Below are 27,029 nucleotides of genomic sequence, written 5' to 3'. Positions count from 1 at the left end.
GTGAAATCCGCAAACACACCCCATCCCAAATCTATCAGTGGGGCGGGCGGAGGCTGAGTCATTCCTAAGAGTAACTTTATACCGATCTCGCACTCCGGGGTCGGGACAAAGGTATCTCTGCGTTCCTCCCGCTGTGTGCTGCGTTCGGCCTCGGCCCAATTCCTCTCCCCGGGTTCTCAAGTCACAGACAGCCTTAGGGCTAAGTCCAGCCGTGACCACAAGCGAGGATGCTTCCCGGTGGGGTCGGCGTCCCTCGCCCTCCGCCACTCCCGAAAACTCGGCCCGCGGCCGGCCGGGGACGCGTTCACAGGGAGGGACCCGGGCGGCCCCGGCCGAGGAAGCCGCACGCAGGCCCGCACCGGGCGAGTCGGCCCCACACCTCCCGCAGCCCAGCGGGGCTTCGACTCAGACCGCGTGTCTCCACCGGGGCTGTTGTGCCGGGGAGGCAGCCGCAGGGCAACACCTGCCGCGGCCGGATGCGCCGGGCCCGCGGGCGCACACACCTGCGCGCGGGCGGCGCTCGACCCGGCGGGGACCCCGGCGTCCCCGGCCCACCGTGTCCGGGCTCGCCGCGCGGCCGCGGTGCCAGATGGGGGAAGGGGACCCGGGCGGCGACAGCACTTACCTGGCAGCACCTCCTCCTCCACCGGCGGCAGCAGCAGAGCCGGCAGCCCCTGGCACCATCTTCCGCCGCCGCCTCGTCCGCGGCGGCGGCTACCAACCGCCCATCGGGCACCGCCAACCGACACAACCGCCGGCGTCCCAGGTGCCGGTCGCGGCCCCGAGCTCCGGGCGGGAGGGAGGGGTCGGGGCGGAGAGGGGACGCTGTCAGGCCCCTCGGCTCTGGGTCAGGGGCCGGGGGGCAGGGGGCCGCGGCCGGTCAGAGCCGAGGGGCCGGGGCGATACGGAGACCCCCCCCAAGGCAGCGCCGAGGGCTCTGCAGGGCCGCGGACACCGCCGCGGTTGGGTTTGTTATTGTCGACTCCGTCCCTTCCTCCGCGGAGCACGCCGGGAAACGGTGGGCGGGGGGTGGGGCGCGCCGGGCGGCCGGGGCGGCGCAGAGAGGCGCGCGCAGGTCCGGAAGTCGGCAGGCCGCCGGGAAAAGGGGGGCGGCTCCGCCCTCAGTCGTGGTCGGCCGGCCTGCGACTTTGCTGTCCTCTTCTGACCCGGGGACACAGCTGGGGCGCCCTTTGGCGGTGCGAGCCGCGGTCCGGCCGCGGACTGCCCCAAGGTGGTTTTGACCTTTCTCGCCACCGCGAGTTGGCCTGAGGCGGACCCCGCCGAATTTTGGATTAGCCCCAGGTCAAACAGCTTATCTCTTTCCACCTGTCGCGGAGGAGCGGGGCCCACGGAGGTTGTGTGCCCTCGTCGCCCGTCCGCATACCGGGCAAGATCTGTAAGAGGATGACGTACCTGGCTGTGGCCCGGCCAGGCTAGATTGCCACCACCGCACCCCCACCGCCGGGACTTGAAACAGCTGATAAGTGGCTCGGGTAACTTCGAGTGTGGGGCGGCACGATTTTTCTCGGACCAGGTAAGCCAAAGAAAATGTCCAAGAGACCAGAAGGAGTTAAGGCTTGGTCGGTTGGGGTGAAGGTGTAAGCGCAGTTTACAGCCCCAGTGTTCAGCTTTGTAAACGGAGTTGGTTCTCAGGTGGGTTAGCGTGAGTTCCCGAGGGGACACGATTTCCGGGGGATCCTGAGTGTGTGCGGAAGATCGGCCACAAGCAAGGGCTCGAAACTACAAGGCTTTGGGTATTAAAATGTGGTGAGCAGAAGTTACTCGTAGAATGATTATGTAACACTCTTTACATTCCTGTTCTATCGAGGCATGTCTGGTACAAGTGAAAGCGGAGAGGTGCTGTCGCTCTCGGAGCGCCCTTGAGTTGGGTTTACGTAAAAATGAGCATTACCACCGTTTTCAGGAGCACCGAAACGGAGCAAATACTGTTAGGAGGCAAAGTTTGCAACCCTTCGTTTATCACGGTGGAAGCTGATTTGAAACAAAACAAAACATTGGACTGGACGACTGGCAAGCATGAGGGATTTTTAGTTTCCATCACACTTACCCGGTATCTGAAAGTTTTATTTGAGACGAGCTTTTCTTGTTTTCTTACTTTTTTTTTTTTTTTTTTAACCACTTTGTGTTTTAGTTTACATTGCTGTACATTCCCGAGAGAATCTTGTCTGGCAAATTATTTTGTTTCGTTTTTATTTTTTTTTTTTTTTAAGCTGGATTTTTTTTTTTTATACACCCAGCACGATAGAGCTGAGAAGTGAAAACTAAGAGGTTAAATTGTTCTTATGCCTCGGGAAGAGGTACGAACTGGCAGGACCGGGGAAAGATGCTGGTTTTATTAGTCACCGCATAGTAACGGGCACACAGAAACTAGGCGGTGAGGAAGATTTGGCCAAAAATTGGTTAAGCAAAACACATTAGGCCCCTAAAGAACATGCCGGTGCTTGAACTTCTCTTAGCTGGCACTGACACGCATCACTCCAAATACCGCACACCACAGCCCGGAATGTGAAAACATCACTGAACTGTGCCAGTGCTAATCTCTTACATACTAAAGTGTTTTTAAATGTTACTTGTCTGACTTCTTTCTTTGGAAAGCAAACAATTCAGTCCTCATCTTCTCCTAGTCCTAGTTTGGAAGAAAGGACCAGAAGTGATTGGTTTATACCTTAAAGGTTTTACATCCGCTCCAGAATATAAAGGTTAAAAGTTGATAGGCGTTTAGTGGTGTTTCTTAGTGATAATAAGTGTGCTAACATTAGCCTTGTTATGTATATGCAGGCATCTGGAGTAAATACTCTTTCAAATTACCGATGCTTCTGTCGATGGTAGTAAGTTTCAACAGGTTACATCTTCTTTCCTCCGGAGGAGGACATTGGAAACCCTCTGTATTCTCCGTTCCTTAGTAAATTAAAACAACAAAACTCCCTCATGCAGCATTACTTCTCTACCAAGCTGCTTGACTGATAAGTCCACACTCCGTAGCCTCATTTCCACCTGCTGCTCTTTTCTCGCCGAAATGCAAACAGATTAATAGGGGCCTCCAAATTATTGCGTTAAATGGACAGTGCTGATACTTTTCTTTGAGCTTTCTCAAGCGCTCGCTTCTTTTTAATTATTCACTCTTTAATTTGCTTCCCTTTTGCAGTGTCTCCCTCTTCGCTCTTAAATCTCTGTCCTTTCATTTGGTCCTCTTCCAGGTTATCAAGTAATTATAAAACGATGTGAATGATGCAAATACTCCCAGTGGGAAAAGAGGTGAGAGGCTTAATCTTGTCCTCATTACATGATTATCTGTTAATTTAATAAACATCTGGGGCTTTTAATAGATTTATAGTGAGGGCAAAAGAGAGTGGTTGTCTTTAGGAGTATGTAGGGGTTACACAGAGTCTATAGAGAAACACCGTTAAGTACTTCAAATCAGTTCAAATCTTTAAAATCCTGTTTTTCCTTCAGGTCTCCATTTCAGGGTCACTTTCTCAGGGAATCCGTCTCTAACATGTCTGCAGTTCCTCTAGATTATTCTTTCACTATCTAACATGCTGAAATGTAAGTCCTTTTTCAATAGAGGGAACTATTTCCCCAATATGTGGTATACACACAGACATTTGTTGATGGTGCCCTATGCTTTTTTTCGGGCCTTCAGTTTATACTTAGACTCACCCCTCAACTAGTCTCTTGTTATTTACTCCATCCAGGACCAAGTTGGTCAGGTGTCTTTCCTAGCCGGCCTCACTGGTTTTGTTTTGTAAATTGGATACAATTTAAACTTTTTAACAGCAACAGAGCCTCTTCATTTTGTAGCAACCCATCTCTCCAGCTTACCTCCTGGCCCTTTTCCCCTTTACACATGTGAGTTTCCTCATCCAGGAAATGTTCCTCCCTCCTTGTTCATTTCTCACTCATTTTTTCAAACAGCTTGGACACCGGCCCGCTTCTAACTTCTGGGCAATATAGTGATCCACTCGGTCTACTGCCTCTGCTCCATACCACACAACTATAAATTCTTGTCTCCCCTCTAAGTCTATGAAACCCTGAGGTTTAGGAACTATGAATTATTAATTTTTAAGTTGCTAGAACTTTCTAGAAAGATTGGCACGTAATTAGCAATTAATAAAATACTTGTATTGAAGGTTGACTAAGAAGTTACTGTGGAAAATTGCTGCCCTCAAATATCTCAAAAGCCTGTGCAGGGGACCATTCAAACATCACTGTGGTCACAAGTTTAAATGACACTATTTCCTTACCCAGAATACATCAGGATACTGGGGAGATTGCAGTTTACTGCTGAATTTTGTTAACTCTGCCTGATTGGGGATTTTATTCTGCAGGAATTACGAATTCTCAACCTAGCATAATTGCCCTCATTTTCTCTTAGGTTATGTTCAAATAGCCAGCAACTGCAATTAACGTAATTTGGCTTTTTTCAAAGAATGGGTTAGAGCTAACCATTTTTAAAGTTTAGCTCCTTTTAAAAAAGTTTTGGCTTTCGTTTTTAAGATCATAGCTAATGATGTATAAAACGCGGTCATGCACTACTTAGAGGCTCTGGCACTATGATTGTCAAGTTAATATTCTTAGTAGTGTTTACATATGTTGAAGCTGCCCTACTCAGCTGGTTTGTTGGTACTCACGTATTATTAATGATAATGATGCTAGTTAACTTATGAGTGTGTGTCTTCAAAGCTAGTGATGAGTGTAATGGGCCAGTGAACAACACTGTGTCTAACGCTGCAACACATACAACACTTCCAGCCTGCTTCATTGCCCAACAGATTTAAATTTTTTTTTTTAACGTTTATTTTTTTTTTTTTTGAGACAGAGACAGAGCATGAACGGGGGAGGGTCAGAGAGAGGGAGACACAGAATCCGAAACAGGCTCCAGGCTCTGAGCGGTCAGCACAGAGCCCGACGTGGGGCTCGAACTGACGGACCGCGAGATCATGACCTGAGCCGAAGTGGGCCGCTTAACCGACTGAACCACCCAGGCGCCCCCCAACAGATTTAAACCAATAGATTGGCACAAACTATTTGTAGTCATTTTTCACATTAAGTTCTTGTCTTTCATTATTTTGAAGAGTTTTTCAACCAAGTGTCCAAATACACAGCTGAAATGTCCTAAAGCAGAAGCTTATCAGTCCTACAGATACAGAGACAGAGAGACCAAACATCAAGTGGTAGTTGGACTTCAGGTGGTGCCTTTCAAACTTCTTTATTGTGACTCACATTAAAAATTACTTTTTTAGGGGCGGCTGGGTGGCCCCGTCCATTCAACGTCCGACTTCGGCTAGGTCATGATCTCGCAGTTCGTGAGTTCGAGCCCCATGTCGGGCTCTGGGCTGACAGCTCAGAGCCTGGAGCCTGCTTCAGATTCTGTGTCTCCCTCTCTCTTTACCCCACCTCTGCTCACACTCTGTGTCTCTCTCAAAAATAAATAAACATTAAAAAAATGTTTAAAGATGGGAATGCAAGCTGGTGCAGCCACTCTGGAAAACAGTATGAAGGTTCCTCAAAAAACTAAAAACAGAACTACCCTACGACCCAGCAGTTGCACTGCTAGGCATTTATCCACGGGATACAGGTGTGCTGTTTCGAAGGGACACGTGCACCCCCCCATGTTTATAGCTGCACTATCAACAATAGCCAAAGTATGGAAAGAGCCCAAATGTCCATCAGTGGATGAACGGATAAAGAAGATGTGGTATATATACACAATGGAGTATTACTCGGCAATCAAAAAGAATGAAATCTTGCCATTTGCAACTACGTGGGTGGAACCAGAGGGTATCATGCTAAGTGAAATTAGAGAAAGGCAAAAATCATATGACTTCACTCATACGAGGACTTTAAGAGACAGAACAGATGAACACAAGGGAAGGGGAAAAAAATAATACAGAAACGGAGGGGGACAAAACAGAAGAGACTCATAAATGTGGAGAATAACCTGAGGGTTACTGGAGGGGTTGTGGCAGGGGGGATGGGCTAAATGGGTAAGGGGCATTAAGGAATCTACTCCTGAAATCATAGTGGCACTATCTGCTAATTTGGATGTAAATTTTAAAAAATAAGAAATAAAATCAAATTTAAAAAATTAAAACATTATACGGGTGCCTGGATGGCTCAGTTGGTTGGGCATCCAACTCTTGATTTCTGCTCAGGTCATGATCTCACGGGTTCTTGAGTTCGACCCTGTGGTAGGCTCTGTGCTGACAGTGCAGGACCTGCTTGGGATTCTCCCTCTCTCTCCCTCTCTCTCTCTCTCTCTCTCTTTCTCTCTCTCTCTCTCTTTCTTTCTCAAAATAAACTTAAATACATTTTAACAGTGTGACTTGGTGCATACATGCAGGCCTCTGTCACTGAAACCATGTTTTATGAAAATAATGCTTGCGACTCACTCCAATATTTTCTATTCTATTTTTGTTCCAATGCTAATCTTGACCCACTAAATTGATTTTACCACCCTTCAATGGCTTGGAAGATCTTAGAGTTGGCAACAGGCCTCAAACCTTGAGATATTTTGCCCCTGATTTTTCCATCAGCGCTTCCTATGTAGACTACACCCCTGGATAGTAAAGTTTGTGATTATGTTTATTACAAAAAAAGTAAATAACCTAACTGAAGCTGGTGCAACACTAGTGAGTGTATCTTAGATGACAAATGTGGGCTTTAGTTGCAGACCTATTTGTCTTAATAGCCTTATCCAGTTTCTATTCATTTTCTCCATTTTTACAGATGGGGAAATGAGGGGTTAAGTTACTAATTCCTTCTAGGTAATGTCCTTCAGCTAGAAACTGTTACGGCCAGTATAGGAGCCCAGCCAATTTGACAGGCTGTAGCCTTAAGCACCACATTATGCTGTCCCTTAGTTTCCTGCATTCCTAGAGGGGGGAAAAATTAAAATTTTAAGTCTAGCAGTAGGCCACAGAATCTCAGCACTAGTCACATTTTGGGCCAGGTAATTTTTTGTTATAAGAGGGCTGTCTTCTACATTTTAGGATATTTAACAACATTCTTAACTTCTACCCACTAGATGCCAGTGGCACCCCCAGTTATGCCAACCAAAAATGTCTCTGGATGTTTGTAATGTTCCCAGAGTGACCAAATCACTTTCTTCCCAGAACCACAGACTAAAGCATGGTACATCCATACAATGAAATGCATTGCAGGCTTTATATTTTAGGGAAATATTTAATGACAAAGGAAAATAAGTTAAAACACAGAACTACTGTACTCTTTTTCAAGGTGCACTCCTTTTGGTATGTTCACATCTCTGAAATCCGGATGCATTTAACAATGAATAGGGTCCTGCAAGCTTCTTGATACCGGAAACCAAGGCAAATGAAAAGTTTCCTTACTGCCTACAGCCCATTGACAAGCCCTCGAAACAGGCAGAGTGACCTTTCTCTGGGGACTCAGCTGCCTCAGTCATGACACTTTGCTAAGGGCAAAAGGCAATCTTAGCTTAACATTATCCCATCCCCCAAGATCCTAGAAGTCTACTTGAACATATAAAAATTCCTTTGGAAACTTCTTTTATCTCTACCCCCACGAGCTCTATGTTGGCAATCATACTCCAAGCTTATGGCCCACTGATAATAGACATCTGAAGGGTCCCATGACTGAGGTTTTACTGGACAGTAATAAGTGACCTTTTCCTAAACAATACCCCCCTCAAGGTCCTGGAAACCTTTCTTCCAAAATTCCTTAGAGACTTATGCTATCCCTAACCCTTTCCCAACCTGAAGGTCTATAACCAGTCACCTGTGACAACCCCAGTGTAGCTCTTTTTGCCCATAGGTCCTGTCCCCGTGCTTTAATAAAATCACATTTTTGCACCAAAGACGTATCAAGAATTCATTCTTGGCTGTCAGCTCTGGACCCATACCACCGCTCCAAAACCACATCATTGTTGCCCAACTGCCCTTCATTACCTGTTTACGCAAGATATCAAAAACACTAGCTTAGAAAAAAAAATCCTAGGGGCGCCTGGGTGGCGCAGTCGGTTAAGCGTCCGACTTCAGCCAGGTCACGATCTCGCGGTCCGTGAGTTCGAGCCCCGCGTCAGGCTCTGGGCTGATGGCTCGGAGCCTGGAGCCTGTTTCCGATTCTGTGTCTCCCTCTCTCTCTGCCCCTCCCCCGTTCATGCTCTGTCTCTCTCTGTCCCAAAAATAAATACAAAACGTTGAAAAAAAAATTTTAGAAAAGAAAAAAAAAATCCTAAAAGCAATGATGGAACATTCTTTCGAACACAAGGTGTCAAAAGTTTGTGGAGAGGGGATGGGAGACATAATGAATCAGACGTGGTGGACAGCATACCAAAAAGCAATCCAAAGCCTGCTCTAAGAATTACAAAGCCAGCATAGGAGACTTGACTTGACTCCATGATGGATTTTCAGGAAACACCTGTTGCCAGTGCTCTCACTGGTGAAAAGATGAATTCTATGGAAAAAATAAATTTATTTTCCTTACATTTCCCTTTTTATTGTGGGAGAGAGAGAATCCCAAGCGGGCTCCGCACTATCAGTGCAGAGCCCAACACGGGTCTCCATCCCAGGATCATGATTTGTGCTGAAATCAAGAGTCAGACGCTCAACCGACTGAGCCAACCAGGCGTCCTCTATTTTTTTTAACTTTTAATGTTTGACTGCCTTGATCATATGAAATCTCTTTTTCTACCCAAGTTTATATTTAAATCCCAACTAGTTAACATACAGTGTAATATTAGTTTCAGGTATAGAATTCATATGAAATTTCAATAAAAATTGTCACTGTCTCTTCTGGCCATTATTATTGTTACTGAAACTAATTTTATTGCATAGAAGAGTAGAGTGTTAAAAATAAATTATCTACTCTAAGTGTCAAATACATTATACAGTGACAAGGCCCAGGACTTACTTTTTTCACTAAGCTCTAGAGGGAATTCTAACGCAAACTTAGCCCTGGGAAACAGAAGAGTAAATCTGTAAAGATCCCTTTGATCCTACTAAATCTTCCTTCTGCTTTAAATCCATTGGTACCACCCTCTCTGACAATGAATTCATCAGAAACATCCTAATCTATTCACAACACTTTCTGAATCTTTGTACCCTTATCAAGGGATTGATTTGAACTTGTCATTCTTAAATGTTCCTTAATTTTTTTTTGAATTGCGCACATTGTTTCTATACAACTGAAGCATAAGCTTGTTTGCATTTAGAAATTGGAAAGCCTGAGATCTTATTTGGATTTAGAAGATCACTTAATACTTATGATTTCAATTTCCCCCATGTTCACAATACCTGTTTTAGCTTCCCCTCACTACTCTACAGGTTAGAATGAAAACTGCATGTAAAATTTACTGCACTTTGGACATTTTGTACAGTCGCAGAATAATGCTAACAGTGGCTGCTCACACCTTTTGAAAACTACAACCCTATCAGTTCTTAAAACTAATGAAGTGTTTTCGTGCATTTTCGTACAAACATCTAGTTATATTTAACAATAAAAGAATGACTTCAAAATATTTCTTAATTTTATACCTTGCTTGTTATTTACGTTCATATTGTAGGTTTTTTGTCTCCTTTCCTTCTCCCTTTCGTGCCTTTGTACCCCCGAGGTACTGGAAGCTGATGAAAGAGAGTTGGTTATGTTAAATGCCTGTCTTTTCCTGTCCGTATTTAAGGCTCCAGGGAACTACTTGACGTTCCTGTTTCAAGAAGGTTGAAAATATCCAACACCGCCAAACAATAAGCTGAGCATCCAGCCTTTGAAAAGAAGTTACGGTATGGATGTCTTCAACACAGTGGATAGTACAGATTCAAAAGAAGCAAAAAATCTGTGTTAAGTGATTAAAGACATACGTTGTTTTCCTATTTCATGAAACTCAGTATTAACTCTTTACATGAAAACATTTTTATTATATTTCTGTGTACTGGCAATAAACATTTGAAAACATGAAACTGAGAAATTTTCATTCATTTTTTTTTTAATTTGTTAATGCTTATTTTTGAGAGAGAGAGAGAGACAGAGACCAAGTGCCAAGCGGGGAAGGGGCAGAGAGAGAGAGGGAGACACAGAATCTGAAACAGTCTCCAGGCTCTGAGCTGTGAGCACAGAGCCTGACGCGGGGCTCAGACTCACAAGCTGTGAGATCGTGACCTGAGCCAAAGTCGAATGCTTAACTGACTGAGCCACCCAGGTGCCCTGAGAAAATTTCATTTAAATAGCATCCTTTTAAAAATATAGTAGGAATAAATTTAGCCAAAGAAATTCAAGACGTGTACACTGAAAATTGTAAAACATTGTTTGAAATGTTGAAAGAAATTAAACATCCCATGTTTGTGAATCACAAGACTTACGGAGATGGTGATATTTTTCCAACTGATAACACAGATTCTACACAAGAAATCAACTGCTATAAATTTAAAGTTAATTGGTTTCCAAAGAGAGTACCAAGACATTTCAATGGAGGAAGAATAGCTTTCTCAACAAATGGCATCGGGGCAACTGGATACCCACATGTAAAAAAAATAAAGTGGGGCCCCCATTTCATACCATGTACAAAAATTAAACTGGACGGAAAACCTATGTAATAGCTAAAACTATAAAACTCTTAGTAGAAAGCAATAGGAGTAAATGTTTGTGAACTTGGATTTGGTAATAGTTTCTTAGATACGACACCAAAAACACAGTCGATACATGCACATGCATGTTAGATAAATTGGACTTCTCAAAGTTTTAAAAACTTGTGCTTCAAAGGACACCATCCAAAAAGTGAAAAGACGATACAGAATGCGAGAAAGTGTTTGTGAATTACCTATCACATAAAGAACAAGTGTCCGGAATATATAATGAACTCTCACAACTCAATAATAAGAAGACGACCCATTTTTTTCAAATGGGCTTAAGATCTGAACAGGCATCTCTAAAGATACACAAATAGCCAATAAGCACATGGCAAGATGCTCAATCTCGGTCATTATGGAAATGCAAATTAAAATTGCAATGAGATACCACTTCACATCCTCAGGATGGCTGAAATCAAAGACATAATAACAAGGATGTGGAGAAATTGGAACTAATATATTACTGGTGGGATTCTAAAATAGTGCAGTCACTTTTGAAAACAGATTAATTGTCCCTCAAAAGAGTTAACAGAGCACCACATAGCCCACCAATTCCACTCTTAGGGGAATAAAAATATACGTCTCCACAGAAACTTGCACATAAGTGTTCAAACTGCATTACTCATAACAACAGTTGGAAGCAACTCTAATGTCTATCAACTGATCGATGGATAACCAAAAGGCGTGTTCATACGATAGAATATATATGATGCAAGAGTTTCAATTCCTTAGAGTAAATAGAATCACCATAAGACCCAGTATTTCTGCTCCTCGGTATATACCCAAGACGGCTGAAAACCTGTTTTCCCAGTAAAATGTCACAAAGGTTCACAGCAGCAGTCTTGACGGCCAAAAAAGAATGTAAGCATCCCAAATATCCACTGATGAAGGGATACACCAAATGGCCCATGCATGCAGTGGAGTATTATCTGGCAACAAAAGGAAAGAAGCACTGAATCGTGGTACAACACGGATGAGCCGCGGAAATACACTAAGCAAAGGATCTAGTCAGAAAAAGCCACGTACTCTGATTCTGCTTGTACAAAATGTTCAGAATAGGCAGTTCCTAGACAGAAAGTATGTGAGTGGTTGTCAGGGGCCCTGGAAAGGGATGAAGAGGGTATGGCTGCCGGTAGGCATGAGGCTTCTTTTGGGAATGTTGAAAATATTCTGAAATCACATAGTGGTGGTTATACAATCACATGAATATACTAAAAGCCCCCACATTGCACACTTTAAAATGGTCAGTCTTTGGTATGTGAATTCTATTTCAGTGTAACTGTTTCTTAACATTTTAAAATGATATTTAAAAAAATATAATGAGATAAATAGCAGAGAGAGAATAGCCCCATAAATCACCTGTTGCTAAGCTTGGTTCATTTAACCATCATTGAAGTGATTTAAAAGTACTTTATGTATGTATGTACGTATGTATTTATAGAGGGTACAAGTGAGCGAGGGTAGAGAGAAATGGGGTTCACCCGAAGCATGGCTTGAACTCACGAACCTTGAGACCATGACCTGAGCAGAAGTCAGATGCTTAACCCACCGAGCCACCCAGGTGCCCTAAAATTACTTTAAAATTGGGAGTCTGATTTAACCCTCACTTGAGGTAGCAGTCCTTTAGAAGGAAAATCTAATGGAAATGTAATCGATAGCCCTGGGTGCAGGCAGTGATAAGGTGGTGCATTGTCTACAATCGTCAAACAAACAATTCAGTCTGCTTTTATCATCACCATGTACCATTAATCTTAAACGGTGCCAGTGAAAAAATGCTCTCTAAAAACTACTGTTACTCCAAGTCAGGGTTTCCCGGTCTGTTGTCATTTGGGGCCAAACGGCTGTCCTGTTCATCTTACAATGTTTAGCTGCATCCCTGGTGTCTACCCACCTGATTTCAGTTAGTAGTCTCCTACCCACAGTTGTAATAACCCAGAGTGCCTCCGGTCATTGGAAATGTCCCAAGAGACAAAATCACCAAGACAGAGAACCACTAATGTAAATTCTAAATAAATGCTGTGGTTTCTATTAACGTTTAATAACCCACGTATGTAAGCCTCAAAAGTAAGTACATTTTATTACTTATCTTTTTTTTTTTTTGATGTTTATTTATTTGGAGACAGAGAAAGTCAGAGTGAGAGCTGGGGAGGGGCAGAGAGAGAAGGATACACAGAATATGAAGCAGGCTCAGGTTCTGAGCGGTCAGCACAGAGCCCAACACGGGGCTCGATCTCATGAACCGCGAGATCATGACCTGAGCCGAAATCAAGCGTTGGTTGCTTAACCAACTGAGCCACCGAGGTACCCCTATTACTTATCTTTTAATAAACACAATATTCTGTGGGGAAGTTAATTCATGTCTCCAACTCCTATGGTACTATATAAACCCTACCTATAAACAGTAGACTCAAAATATACAATGATAGCACCATGACTGTAAAGATGCCTAAACACAAGTTGAGTAACTTACATTCTGTCATTCTGTGTGCAGATCATTCTTAAAACCTTGAAAACCTTTTTTTGAAGCATTTCTATATCTTTTTCCTTTATAAAAAAATTTATAAGGAAAAGTATTAATGTACTACATTTTTTCCTTTTCTGTATCCTAATTCTTTTAACATTTCATTTAAAATTTTTTTAAGTTTATTTGAGAGAGAGAGAGAAAGAGCATGCACAAGTTGGGGAGGGGCAGAGAGAGGCAGAGAGAATCCCAAGCCAGCTCCACACTCTCAGCACAGAGCCCAGTGTGGAGCTCGTTCTCACGAATCATGAGATTATGACCTGAGCCAAAATCAAGAGTCGGACGCTCAACCGACTGAACCAACCAGCCCCTCACTTAAAAAATTTTAATGGCATATTTTTCAATGTCTACATTTTTACCTGGCCCATATTATCTTTCATTTTGCGATTAATACAAGTAATTTTCTCATTCAGAGGAAGAAGGTGCTAAGAATGATGTATACCAGGTGTTAAATGTGCTAAATACACCGTTGATTTAGGAGAAAGAGAAAGTAGCGAAGGAAATTGAGAGAGTATGTGTGAGGTGTCATGGCTAGGTGCTTTCTATATACCTTATTTAGTCTAACACAACAAAACTGCCATTTACATAGCAGGAAATTGAAGCTCAGGCTTAACTTTTTCTCAAATTCTATTTAAACGTGTATTGGCAGATTTTTCTACAGTCTCAGTCTTGGTCTGGTTATCGCTCTCCCAAAACCAAACGATATAATGGCGTACCACTTGTATAATATAATTAGTAACTTTTAAAAAATGTTTATTTATTTTTGAGAGACAGAGCACGAGCAGGGGAGGGGCAGAGTGAGAGGGAGACACAGAGTCCGAAGCAGTTTCCAGGGTCTGAGCTGTCAGCACAGGGCCCGACATGGGGCTCGAACTCCCAAATCGTGAGATCATGACCTGAGCCCAAGTCAGATGCTCAACCGACTGAGCCCCGCAGGCGCCCCTAGACTGGCCTCTTGTAAGTGAATTCTGTCCCTACGGCAGAAAGCTAAATATGAGGAGGAAGTATGTGTGGCATTTTTGCCTTGGGCTGACAAATTTCCTAGCGTGGCCTCAGTAAAACTAAGCACAATAAGTACTCCTTTGCCCCAGCCACAAAATGCAACATATCCAAATATTAAATAATGTCCTATGCCGAAACTTGCCATCTGTAGTTAATCAGTGTTATAAAGTTCTCACACAGAAGCTGCCCTTGTTGTGATATGAAAATCAGCTGGGGAATCAGAATGTATGGACTTGAGCTTTAAATAATTGGTTTGTCCTTTTAACAAAGCAACCTAGCCAGATTTATTCTTGACTCAGTAAATATAGACAGGGTGTGGTGGCCCTTAACCATCTGGGTGTATCTCTGCAATTCAAAAGATGACTAATGAGGTACTGTTTACATTTAAAACTAGAAAAATTATCCTCGCTGTGCGTTGTTTCCTTGACTAACCAGGGACTGAGGCTATTAATGCCAATTATGAAAACTGAAAAAGTCCAGAGTTTAAAAGCAATAGAAGGCTATTCTTCCCCAACCCCTCTCATTTACCTCCAAGGTCTTAAAATGACAAGAGGACCGGGTCTGGATTTTCCTGGGTATTCAACTTTGTCTACGTCTTCCCTTCAACATTGTGATTCATAGTGGGGAATATAAGCTATAGTCCCTCAGTTCATACCAACTTGTTTAGTATGCTTTGCAATCAGTTTCTTATTATTCATGGATTTATTAGTTCATTCATTCACTCAAGCAATATCGTGAACCAGGCACTCTAACAAGGATGAAAAATGGGAATTGCATGGGAAAAATGTAATTGTCCATCAGTGGGTGTGTGGACGTGTAACTTGCAGTATATTCAATTTATACAACTGCATACTACTCAGTAGATACAATGGCATGAACCGTGGCCATGTGTTCCACTGTGATACCTCAAAAACGCAATATTTAAGTAAAAAATAAAGACATTTGATAATATGGCAGTATTGGAAAGGGTGTGAGAAAATGGGCACTTATTTCTTCTTTAAGGAAGAATAATGACAACCCATTATGATTAATATCACCATGAAAGTGTCAGCTCTATTCCATAGACCTACTTCGTGTGTGGGAACTGACATGTGAACAAGAATAGTCACTACTATACTAGTTGCTGTAGTAAAAAATGGATTATTCATTAATAGAGGACAGGGTAAGTAAATGATGGTTTATACATCCAGTGCATCTGGGACAAAAGAGTGAGGAATCTCTTTATACATTTTATGTAATTATTTGTAACGTGCAATGCTGCATGAAAAAAAAACAGGTGCTTAACGGTGTGCTAGCACTTAAGTAAAAAAAGGGGGGATATATATATATATATATATATATATATTTGCTTAATATGCATAGAACATCTCTGAGAGAATACAGAGGAAACAGGAAACGCTGGTTGCTTCTAGGAAATGGAACTGGATGTTCCAGCACTTTGTGGGGAAGAAACTTTTCACTGTATACTCCTTTTGAACGATATCTATTCCTAAAAGGAAAGGAAGATTGAAAGTTTTTAAAGATAGGGACACCTGGCTGGCTCTGTCGGTTGAGCGCCTGACTTCGGCTCAGGTCATGATCTCAAGGTTCGTGAGTTCCAGCCCTGCATCGGGCTCTGTGCTGATGGCTCAGAGCCTGGAGCCTGCTTCAGATTCTGGGTCTCCCTCTCTCTCTCGCTGCCCCTCCCCTCCTCATGCTCTCTCTCAAAAATAAACATTTAAAATTTTTTCAAAAAAATAAAAGATAAAAAAGAAAGTTTTTAAAGGTAATGTTGAGTGGGGGCAAAAGGTAAAACAAAAAATAATATGCAGGTAATCAAAATCCAGACACACACACTGGAATGAAATATACCACAATCAGGAGGGCAAGGAGAGAATTGAAATAAGATAGGGTGACCCGGGGAGCTTTAGTTATATATATATTATTTATTTTTTAAAAATTCTGAATGCAAGATTCCCAGGTGGCTCAGTCAGTTAAGGGTGAGAGTCTTGATACTGTCTCAGGTCATGATCCCACAGTCATGAGATCCAGCCCCGAGTGGGGCTCTGCGCTGACAGTATGGAGCCTGCTTGGAATTCTCTCTCTCCCCCTCTCTCTGCCCCTCCCCCGCTTGCGCACACGCTGTGCATGCTTTCTCTCTCTCAAAATAAATAAACATAAAAAAAATCTGAAAGACGTACAGTCATAGGTTAAGATGTGTTAAAGGTGGGTAATGGATAGCTTGGGTATTCATTACCTTGGTATCTATACTTCTGTGTTTGCTTGAGATAGTTCCTGTTTTTAAAGGGAAAGTTGTGATCAGGTCTCCAGGACATATGAATATGTGTTCACATATATTCATATTGAATGTTTATTTGTTGGCATTACCAGGGATCATAAAAATAAGGAAGAAATGGTTCCTCCCTTTTAGAGATTTAATCCTGATTAGGAGGCATAAGAATATTATTCAACAGGCTACCCAGTGGATAGGAGAGCAGGGTACGTCACCTCACCACCCCCCCTCCCCTCACCTCCCCTCACCTGGAGTTTAGCTCCCCTTGTCTGTGGTGGGGAGAGGCATGAAGAGTTGTAACTTCCTACAGTGCCGAACTTTAGATGAACTTCACCTCGCAGCACTGGACAGCAGATGAGGAAACTGGCCTTTCCTTTTTAATCTCATGATTTCTCATCTGGCCCAAGTAATGCCTTACTGCCTACTCTATTTTAAAGTGTCCTTAGGTGGCCTTTTAGGTCCTTCCAATGAAGATCCTGACCTACATGAGGGAGAATTGTGGGCGGACTAAGGACTCAAGCTGGCTTTGGAGCCTACGAATGCTTCCTACTGGCTGGATGATCTTAAGCAAGTACCTTATGTCTCTGTGACTCTGTTTCTTCAAATCTAAAATGAAAACCATATCATGATCCCAGGGTCGTGGGACACAGCCCCATGATAGGCTCTGTGCTGAGCATGGTGTCTGCTTAAGATTCTCTCTCTCTCTCTCTCTCTCTCTCTCTCTCTCTCTCTATCTCTCTCTCCCTGTGCCCCTCTCCCTGGCTCCCGGACTCATGCACTCTCTCTCTTAAAAAAAAAAAAAAAAGGGGGGACACCTGGGTGGCTCAGTCGGTTGAGCATCCAACTTTGGCTCAGGTCTTGATCTTGTGGTCCGTGAGTGGCTCTGTGCTGACAGCCCAGCCTGGAGCCTGCTTCAGATTCTGTGTCTCCCTCTCTCTCTGCCCCTTCCCCGCTCATGCTCTGTCTCTCTCTGTCTCTCAAAAATGAATAAACGTTAAAAAAAAATTAAAAAAAAAAGATTGTGTAAAATGAAAACCATAGCACTACTTTGTCAGGATAGTGTAAATAACACTTATAAAGAGTTGGAGATGATACCTACCCTGTGGTAAGTGCTCAATTAATTCTGTCTGTTATTCACCCTAGATATAATCTTTCCTGTTTTAGTTTATGCCTTTGCTCAGGCCACCGCTTTTCCTGGAATTTTCTCTGGCCACCTGTCAATAGGCTACCAGTTTTTCAAAATTCTTTTTTCTGGGTCTGCCCAACTGAATGTCATTTCTTTGTGCTCCGAAACTTCATGGAACTACAAACCTTCTAGGGTGCTTTTTACTCTGCCTTTCTGAAGTTATCTGGGAACTTGTCTCCTTTCCCATTTTATAGATCTATAAACACACACAAACGCACACACTGACAATGATGTAGCGGAATTCTTGCTGAAGGCAGGTCAGGGTGATCAGACATCACCTGGGGGATGGTAGAGGTCACATATATATCCCTCTCCTTACAGATGTTTTTCGAAGTATATATATGCATGCATACACACATACATCACTAGGCAGATTTTATTGAATTTCTTTCAATACCTTTACGTACTTTATGTTCCATGTACTTTCTCTGTAAGCCTCTTTGCCACAGACATCTTTCCCACAAACATTTTTTTTTCGGTTTTGCCAAGAACATTTTTGCTGCATAATTGGCTAAAAGGCAAATTTGCTATAAAAGATAAAAGACAACTGGTTGACAGTTTGGTTTCATTTCTCCATTGACACAGTGCTCCCGTTTTTATATATGTCTTCACAGTGGTGCAGAGTTTTGAACCCCCATTTCCCATTGAACTTGGGAACATCTATCAATGGACTGGGACAAAATGCCAAGAACAAATGACAGTGTAGGAGGCTTTCACAATGCAAGACTGAGCTCAGCTACAAACCCACATCCTAGTATTTGGAAACGGCTACCTCTCTTAATAAAGGAAGAGATTTTAGTGAAAAAAGAACAAAGTGTGATGCTGAATGAGGGGATGAATCGATAAGCAAAAAAAAAAAATGTTTAATACTGTGAGAAATGAAATGAAATGGGCTCATGCATGACAAGAGTTTTAAAATGGAGCTGGCAGGACATTAAGGACAGGGGCCTGATGTACGTCCCCGGCAGGGCCACCATGAAATTTTGGACTGGGCCAAACCACAAATATTCCAAGGATTCAGCCTGGACACCTGCAACAGCCTTAGCCAGCAGTTATATATTCAGTCGAGATTACTTTTCTGCTGTCGACACCAATCAGAAATTCTTCTGTAAATAACATACATATGTGTTCCCTTTTGCTTTAAAAACCCATGACTTCTGTTCCCTAGTGGGACACTATTTGGACTGCCACCGAAATCTGTGTGCCCAAATCGCAACTCTTTGATCCTAAATAAACGCTCTTGCTTAACTATCGCTCGCGGACAGTTTTAGGTTGGCACTGCCACGAACAAAAGGCTTTGGAGACGTGCTTAGATACAATCCACAAAATGAATCAGGGATTTGCACAGTACTCCATGAAGCTACACACACTTTAGATGTATTCAGATGCTGTTTTCAATTTTTTGACAGTCTCTTTAAATGTCACTCATCTGTCACGTTGCACCACGTCCTTTTTAACGAATGTCCTTTTCTGTGTGATTTTACGTCCTACAGCAAAATTGCCTCATGGTCAACTAGTTGCGCGGCGAAAATGGCTGTGGAAAAGGTGCTTGGGGCAAAGATGCTTACAGCGAAAATACTGGACATGCTTTGTAGTATTGCATCATATGGAATATTTCTATATCCATCTGTCCCTACAGTTTACAATCATACGATTATTATGTGGAAATGTGTTTTTTTCCCTTTCCTTCCCTTTATTCCACATTAAGTCACGAATAAACTACGCACAATCATAAGGTTGCTCCACAGAGCCCAAGGTCTAGGGAGTGAAGAAACATTGCTGTGATTTCTATCTCTGAGGAATCACCCACCTTCTGGAAATACTATTTAGAACACGTGAGTGCTTTTTTTGCTCTTTCTCCTTTGGGCGTGTTGGTTTGGCCACACTTTGTCTCCCTTCACTTGCCCCTTTGGTCTGTCTAACCCAGGGACAGTTCTCTCCTTTTGCTTGCTTTTGGTGTAGTATCTTTTCATAACCCTGGCTTTTAGGAAAATTGGTTGCCAGAAAGTTAGTGTTTATTGCCCCCCAGCTTTTGTTTCCATTTTTTTTCTTAACCACCTCTTTCCTCTCTCCCATCCTTCAATTTCAGGCTCTTAAGAAAAAGGTAATCATAGACGTTAGTAAAAATGTTCGCATTTTATATCGTCTCTTATACTTTTGTAAGAACCCTGTGTTCTAATACGGAGTTTCAGCAATCATCTGAGTAACCAGGGGAAACCTCTTGGCGTCTGGAGTGTTCTTACAATCCGAATTTAAAAACCCATAGACCTGTTTGCATGTTTGACCTTATAGCTATGCCGTAAGCCTCGCACATCACCTTACAACTGCTGTATCTCTCCATGGGCTCCGTGAACTACCTCCAGGGTGGAATACTACTTTCTGGCAATACACAATGTTACAATTCCCACATATATGGTCTCCCTACAGGGCTAGCTGATGGAGCTAGATGACATTATACATGTTACATTATACATTCTGCAGAGTTTTACTCAGTTAACTTTCGATAGATTAATGAAATTGCCAATATCTGATGACCCTTTGACCAAGGGTGTCTCTCCTTGACCAAACTTAAATCAGACTCCTCTGAATCCTTTTCCTTAGTACACCTCGACTTTCGGGCTTCCACGTTTGTCTCTGTGTTGTCCTGTTTTAGCAAGAATCCTGCTGAATCGGTTTAGCCACTGTCCCCGTCCTCAATATCTGACCATCCTCCCTGTCCGACTGGGGTCCTTATTCTCTAGCAGCCCCAAGTGATCTCTGATTGCCCTGGCCTGCCTTCAGCAAGCATACCGCCAGGTCAGGTTAGCTAGATTCTCCCACTATCCCTGAGGTTTCTTCTTAGTAACTTTTTACCTGCTGACCCCCACCCTGCCCCTTTGCTATCCAGAGTTGAGGCCGATCTCTCTCTCCTATTGCAAAACCCACCATAGTAGTCCCTATACCTATCACAACAGTCCCCCTGAGTAAAGTCTGATTTACCGTCCTCTAACAAGTGTCATTGAATAATTTTGTTTTCTTTCAACACCTTTCATCTGTTCAACCTAATGCAAGTTTGGCGTTGCAAGAGGCCCAGTGAACTCAGTGGTCATTAAGCCCAAACTCACAGGAGGCAACTGTCCCCTTAACATATATTGTTTTCTCTCCTCTTCCTTCCTGCCTCCTTTCTTCTCTCTTTCTCCCTCCCTCCTTTCATCTTACCTTTTTTCTCTCTTTGTCCTTCTCTCCTTTTTCATCCCACCATGTTCCAAGAAGACACAATGTGAAAACTTTGTTCTCATTACAATAGCAAAGTCAGAAGTAAATGTTATGGCGCACGGTACGAGTTACCTAGATTTCTCTCTCATTATTTAGACAACCGATTTCTTAAATTTGCCATTCTTGGGAGAACACCTAATTCTGTGTGATAATGGATTTTAAGACACTTGAACGATATCTTTTATCTTTTATCTTTTTGGATAATGACTTCTATTACATTAAGGGATAGTTAAGTTTGAATTCCTATGATCACGTTTGTTTTTCCAATTAATTGCTTTGCTAGTTGAGATTTGATAAAATGAATTTCATTCCCAAGAGGTTTTCTTGTAGATTTTTAAAATAATGTGTACAGATATTACCTAATATGATGTTGCTTTTTTGTATTTTTAGTGCACAGAATCTAATTTCCAAGGGAGAAATTTGCTCTTTACCCCATCGACTACTGGGAACGAACTGTTTTATAGAGTTTGTCCACTCATGCAAAGAATTATTGCAATACACGGTCTTAAAGAGGAGAGAGTATACCATACTGCATATTTTTCAAAATAACACCAGGGGTCGCTGTGGGCTAGAAACCTTCAAACATGTTCAGACATGTTAATCACAAAATTTTTATCTGAATACTTGCTAATTGATGAGATCACAGTTCATCCCTGGTTTCATAACAGCCCATATTACCTTTAATCACCTTTAAATTGTCCAATTTTAATTCAACAGAGAAAAACCTCTCCCTTTGGACTTTTTAGAAACACAGCCACAGTAAGATCAGTAATAACTAAGTTTTACACTTCCAAGAAAGCCGGGAATCCCTTTTCTTCCATCAAAATTAGGTATGATAACATAGTTCAGTAGACAAAGTCAGATTTAAAATCAAGAAAGACGAATTTTACATCTTTCATTTCCAAATCTTACCTTTGCTGCATGTAGCATAACCTTTTTGCCTAAATTTCCATTTGGTAGGGAGAGACTAAGTTAGAGGATTTCTAAAATCCTATCCAACTGGTTTTGATAACACAATTAAACTTGAAGTCTATTGCTTTCAGTATTTTTTTTTAAATGTATATTTTTATTTTTGAGAGAAAGAGTGTGTGCGCAAGTAGGGGAGGGGCAGAGACGGAAGGAGACAGAGGATCCAAAGCAGGCTCTGTTTGCACTGACAGCAGAGAGCTCGATGTGGGGCTCAAACTCATGAACTATGAGATGATAACCTGAACTGAAGTTGGTTGCTTAACCCACTGAGCCCCCCAGGCGCCCCTGCTTTCAGTATTCTAATATCATACAGAAGGTCACAGAACTTTCCTCAAGTTCACAGAGGGCCATTTTGCTTTGGGACGGGGTTGGGGAAAACTGAACTAAACCTAGGGCTATTTTAGAGAGGTAAGTCCAAAAAAGAGACAGTTCTAGGATTCATGACCAGAGAGGACAAGCCTAAAATCTTCCCTTGAAAGGAGCTAAGTCTCCACAAAGCTTGACTCTAACGCTTTCCTTCAGGTCATATGTTCACACACACTTCCATGTCCATTAAATACAATATAACTCCTCTCCATCCAGCAGTGCTTACCCTCTATTCCCCAACAACCCCCCCGGACACACCCAAGCCAATGGATGAAACCAATGAAACGTTTCTTTACGTCAAGGTCTTGAACCCAGAGTTTTAGAGGACTTCCTCAGGGTTTTTTGTTTTGTTTTGTTTTGTTTCTGGCCATGTCTTCCAGCTTCTCCAACTGTCTTTGCTTACGCCAGTCTTCTTCCAAAGGACCGTCGCCTTCCATAAGTTGATAAATCACTTTTTTTTTTAATTTTTTTTTCAACGTTTTTTATTTATTTTTGGGACAGAGAGAGACAGAGCATGAACGGGCGAGGGGCAGAGAGAGAGGGAGACACAGAATCGGAAACAGGCTCCAGGCTCCGAGCCGTCAGCCCAGAGCCCGACGCGGGGCTCGAACTCCCAGACCGCGAGATCGTGACCTGGCTGAAGTCGGACGCCTAACCAAGTGCGCCACCCAGGCGCCCCGATAAATCACTTTTCATTTCCCTGCTAACACGCATTCCCTCAACGCTTTTTGCTCCTCCTTTATTACCTAGTCCCAAAGCACGAATTCCTGTGCTTAGTGAACTTTCACAGAAATTAGTGTCACTAAGCTATTGTCTGCCAGCCACCTTAGCACTCTCACTTCACTTCATGCACATTAATCTAGTTATTATGCACAGGGATTCTTTGCATCTGCAGTAAAATTTTAAACCTGCATGACAAGTGGCCGAGTCACATACTATAGCGCGGACCCTCAATCAATGTCCTGGCAGTGAACGACTTTCAAAGTAAATCTGGTGGACAGAATAATTGTTTATTTTGACCTCTCAGGATTTCTTGATAGCGTTATGGATTATTAATTATATTAACGGCAGAATTTCGTCCTTTTGGCCACATCTGATTTACCTTGGTTTCACTTAAATCTGGTTACATACTTCTTCGGGATTAGATCTCATAAAAACCCCAAACACCTCTCAGGTTTTCAAATGCATCAGGACCCTCTAAGTGAATAAAAAGGCGATGCCTAGCAACACATTAGTCTCTATACGTGTTTAACAATAAATGGAAGAGAATCATTATCAATCCTAACAACAAGAGAATTCTTCTTAGTCTTATCGAGTTCAAAAATGGGGTGGGGGTGGGGTTATTGAAGATTCACAAATATTCTTTAGGAGTATCTAGGTTTAATGATGGGGAGTCCACAAATCAGAGACACGCCTAAAGCTGGTTTCATTCCAGCTCGAGAAACGGTTGCTTTTCTGCTTCCTCCTTCCAAAAAGTAGTCTTTACTGAGTGGCAACTGCTGTCCTGGTGATTTTATGGTGCTTCGCCTCGAGCAGTTTTATGAGACCTCACCCTCTCTTTCTTGAAACAAAGCCAGAGCTTGTTTATCCGTTGCGCTCCAGTATGGAGCTTCCGCTGCAAGGCCTACCTTCCTGACATGATGGTGTTGCAACCCCTATTGGTAATTCCAGAGACAAATTGCTGTCGTTGGGAATGTAGTAGAGGAAAGGTGTGGAGACACTCGTTTGTATCTCGTGTTGAAACCCTCGGGCATTCACGACGATGCTCATCTCCCACTCTCCCCAGACGGTTGACAGCAGGATTAAAGGTTCAAGTGTAAGCGTCAGAACCATAGTCGTAGTAGAAGATAAGTGTGAAGGGAAAACCACTCCTGGGTCTCGTCCATTTGACATCCTACTGCAACACGGCTTCACTCACACACCAGGTGTGATGGTCGTCTACACATCAAGAAATTCTGCGACAGCAGTGGGGGGTCTTACAGTATAACGAAATTATACACTATCTGCCTAGAAGGGCATTAGATGCCACGGGTTAAAGGTTCAGTCCTACAAGATTGCTCTCCCCCCAATTCCCCTTCTCGTGCAACACAGATCTACAAATGAATCTTACTAAAGGCAAAGGGATGTAGGATATGTTGAGATCCCATCTACTTTGGTAATTCCATAGTCAAGAAAAGATATGCCCCACCATGGTCATAGCAGCATTATTTACAATTGCCAAGACAAAGAAACAACCTAAGTGTCCATCGACAAATGAGTGGATAAAGAAAATGTTGTACATATATAACGGAATATTATTCAGCCATAAAAAAGAAGGAAATCCTGTCATTTGTGACAACATAGATGCATCTTGAGGGCATTATGCTAAGTGAGATAAAAAGACAGAGAAAAAACAAATACTGCATGGTACCACTTTTTTGTGGAATATAAAATAAAATAAAATAAAATAAAATAAAATAAAATAAAATAGTCAAACTCATAGGGACAGAATAGAAAAGGGGTTGCCAGTGGCTGGGTTGGGGGGAGGAAATAAAGAGAGGTTGGTAAAAGGGTACAAATTTTTAGCTTTAAGATGAGGTTATGGAAAAATTAAGGTTTTTTTTCAATTTTTAAGTTTATTTATTTATTTTGAGAGAGAGAAAGAGAGAGACAAAAAACTGACAAACCACGAGATCATGACTTGAGCCGAAACCAAGAGTTGGATGCTTAAACGACTGAGCCACCCAGGCGCCCCTACGTTTGTGTAGAACAACTTGGATATACAAGTTTACTATTTCAACTGTAAATTTTTGAAATCTAGATATAGATCGGATATTTGAATAAAATCTAGGGTCTGAATTGAGATGTACTTCAAGGGTAAAACAGTGGATTTTGAAAGGTTGGCATGAAAGATTATAAAATATCTGGACAAAACTATTTTGTATTAACTACACATTGAAATAATATTTTGAATATATTGTGTTAAAATATATTAAAATTAACTTTAGCTTTTTAATGTGGCTGCTGGACAACTCGTAATTACAAATGTGGTTAACATTACCTTCCTACTGAAGGGTGCTGACCTAGAGTCATTTTTGGAGGAGCTCATATATGTTACATATTTTTCCTATAGTTTTGGGCATCCTTGAACTAAATTTTAGCAGCATGTTTGAGGGTGTAGACCTTCAAGTGTTGGGGCTTCTCTTAGAATATAGAGCATATGTCTTATAATTTGATTTTCATGATTATGATTAGAACACCAAAAAGGGCTGAATTCAAACAACTCCTTGTTTTGGTTGTACACTATTGAGATTTTCCACTTACGGCTCATTGATTTGCTTGTCTATGGATCTTTGCAGGGACCTTGGAGTTTCCTCCAAAAGGGTCAGAGGAGGACCTTGTGACTGTGAAGAAAAGTAAAATATCCGTAAAATGCACATTATGTGATGATATGGCTTCATGTGCGTTCTCTTCAGTCATAAAAATCATACGCACTTCAGTGATAAAAATCACATTGCTGGGAGAGCCTGGGTGGCTCCATTGGATAAACATCTGACTCTTGATTTCGGCTCAGGTCTTGATCTCACAGGTTCGTGAGACTGAGCCCCGCATTGGCCTCCATGCTGATGGTGCAAAGCCTGCTTGGGATTCTCTCTCTCCCTCTCTCTCTGCCCCTCCCTCACTCGTGTGCATGCTCTCTCTCTCTCTTTCAAAATAAATAAACTTAAAAAAAAAATACATGTTTAGAAAAAAAAAAATCACCTTGCTGAAAATGTGTTAAATAATGCCCACAGGCCAGACATGATCACAGACATTTTCTGCATGACTCTAGTTTGTAAAAAGATTACTATATTTCAAAAAGCGTTTCTAAATGATCTTTGTGCTAAACATGTTAACGGAATTGTATTGCATGTTTGATGTGCAATACATGTCTATTCATGTTAGCAATTTAATACATCCATCAAATAATCAATCTACCAGGTCAAGATAAAGTTGATGTATTCATCTTAATTTCATTTCTGAAGAGGTAATACGCACATTTGGAAAAAATCAGGAGATACGAAGTATTCAGTGAAAGTATCTTTCCCAGGCCTGTTTTCTCTCCATCTGCTTCCCAACAACCTTCTAAAACACACACTTAGGTGACCACCTACCCAGTGTTACTATTTTTGGTGGATGTGGGCAGAGTTTCTTTAGCGTATTCCTATAAATCCAGATAGTCTTAAATTCCCCTTTTTATACAAAAAGAAGAATATTGAAAACATTTTTAAGCCTGTCGCTTTTTTTTTTCTTTTTTTTCACCTCATGGCTTGGAGATCTTTTTGTGTCAGTAAATGGAGCCCTTCTGTTTCTCTGTTTTAGAACTATCTAGTATTCCCTAAGCAGATATCCAATAATTTATCCAACCGGGCTCCCATTGACAGACACTTGGATTGCTTCCAGTAACAATTTCACAGAGAACAATCTTGGGCACAGTCACTTCACATGTACAGCCACGGAGCTAGAATGACTGTGCGAAAAGTATAATCATCTTTATTTTTAGAGGATGTTACCAAAACGCCCTCCAAAATGGAATTTGGACTTTTACCGCAAGTATGAGTGTTTATTTCCCCATTGGTGTTTTCTAACTTTTACTTTCTTTGTTTGTTTGTGTTTCCTTACAAAATCACGACCAGGATACTAATGTTCACATAGTCAAGATATAAAACATTTCTGTCACCACAAAGATCCTTCCTTCGGCCCTTTTGTAGACATCCCACTTACCTCTCACTCAAAGCCTCTCCTTAACGCCTGACAACCACTAATTTGTTCTTTGTTTCTATAATGTTGTCATTTGAAGAGTGTTATATAAATGGA

At 42.1% G+C, this 27,029-nt stretch overlaps 2 protein-coding genes across 7 annotated transcripts in view; one reads left to right on the top strand and one right to left on the bottom strand.

Moving 5' to 3' along the window:
* Positions 1-766, bottom strand: part of RB1CC1 (RB1 inducible coiled-coil 1) — a 91,853-nt gene extending 91,087 nt beyond the window's left edge. For all 3 annotated transcript variants that reach the window (XM_027042855.2, XM_027042856.2, XM_053208466.1), the window contains exon 1: positions 626-766. The gene's annotated coding sequence lies outside the window, so the exon portion shown is untranslated. The remainder of the gene's footprint in view (positions 1-625) is intronic.
* LOC106974081 (translation initiation factor IF-2-like) lies at positions 16-25,737 on the top strand. Of its 4 annotated transcripts, XM_053208469.1 has the most exons (3): positions 16-1,534; positions 3,219-3,276; positions 9,680-12,332. In XM_053208469.1, exon 1 carries the CDS (start codon positions 228-230, stop codon positions 1,239-1,241), a length of 1,014 nt encoding a protein of 337 aa, XP_053064444.1. In that variant the 5' UTR covers positions 16-227; the 3' UTR covers positions 1,242-1,534; positions 3,219-3,276; positions 9,680-12,332. The 4 variants fall into 4 exon arrangements, with proteins under 4 accessions (XP_053064444.1, XP_053064445.1, XP_053064443.1 ...); XM_053208470.1 differs by lacking the exons at positions 3,219-3,276; positions 9,680-12,332 and adding an exon at positions 25,532-25,737; XM_053208468.1 differs by lacking the exon at positions 3,219-3,276 and having other exon boundaries at positions 9,680-10,017.
* The last annotated feature ends 1,292 nt before the right edge of the window (positions 25,738-27,029 follow it).

The sequence above is a fragment of the Acinonyx jubatus genome, chromosome F2 (genome assembly GCF_027475565.1).
Source record: "Acinonyx jubatus isolate Ajub_Pintada_27869175 chromosome F2, VMU_Ajub_asm_v1.0, whole genome shotgun sequence".
NCBI lineage: Eukaryota > Metazoa > Chordata > Mammalia > Carnivora > Felidae > Acinonyx > Acinonyx jubatus.
The sequence above is the reverse complement of the archived record's forward strand: the minus strand, read 5'-3'. Positions and strand labels throughout refer to the sequence as shown.

Excerpts from the sequence above, each read along its gene's own strand:
- LOC106974081 (XM_053208470.1), top strand. The coding sequence starts at position 228 with ATGCTTCCCGGTGGGGTCGGCGTCCCTCGCCCTCCGCCACTCCCGAAA.